Genomic DNA, 219 nt, shown 5'->3' on the forward strand with positions numbered 1-219 from the left:
AAGAACTTCATATTTTAAGATTCCTGAAGCTCTCTCTCTCTCTCCCCCAGGCATGACCGCGGCGGAGGGGGGCAGTGCGGGTGCCCAGGTAGGTGACGGCGGTGGCGATGCTCTCTTGTTTACGCCTCCGGAGTGCGCGAAGGGAGGGAGGGGGGGAGGGTTGTTTGTCTTTCGCTTATGGGTGCCTTTGGTAGGAGTTGTTTAAGCCTATAGAAGTCC

At 57.1% G+C, this 219-nt stretch overlaps 1 protein-coding gene across 1 annotated transcript in view; it reads left to right on the forward strand.

The window, feature by feature from the left end:
- Positions 1–219, forward strand: part of LOC119589487 (protein dispatched-like) — a gene marked incomplete at its 5' end in the record, with an annotated part of 109,307 nt that overhangs the window by 41,190 nt on the left and 67,898 nt on the right. Inside the window, 1 exon segment of the mRNA XM_037938087.1 lies at positions 51–88. Coding sequence (XP_037794015.1) covers positions 51–88 — 38 coding nt within the window.

This window comes from Penaeus monodon, chromosome 25 (genome assembly GCF_015228065.2).
Source record: "Penaeus monodon isolate SGIC_2016 chromosome 25, NSTDA_Pmon_1, whole genome shotgun sequence".
Lineage (NCBI taxonomy): Eukaryota > Metazoa > Arthropoda > Malacostraca > Decapoda > Penaeidae > Penaeus > Penaeus monodon.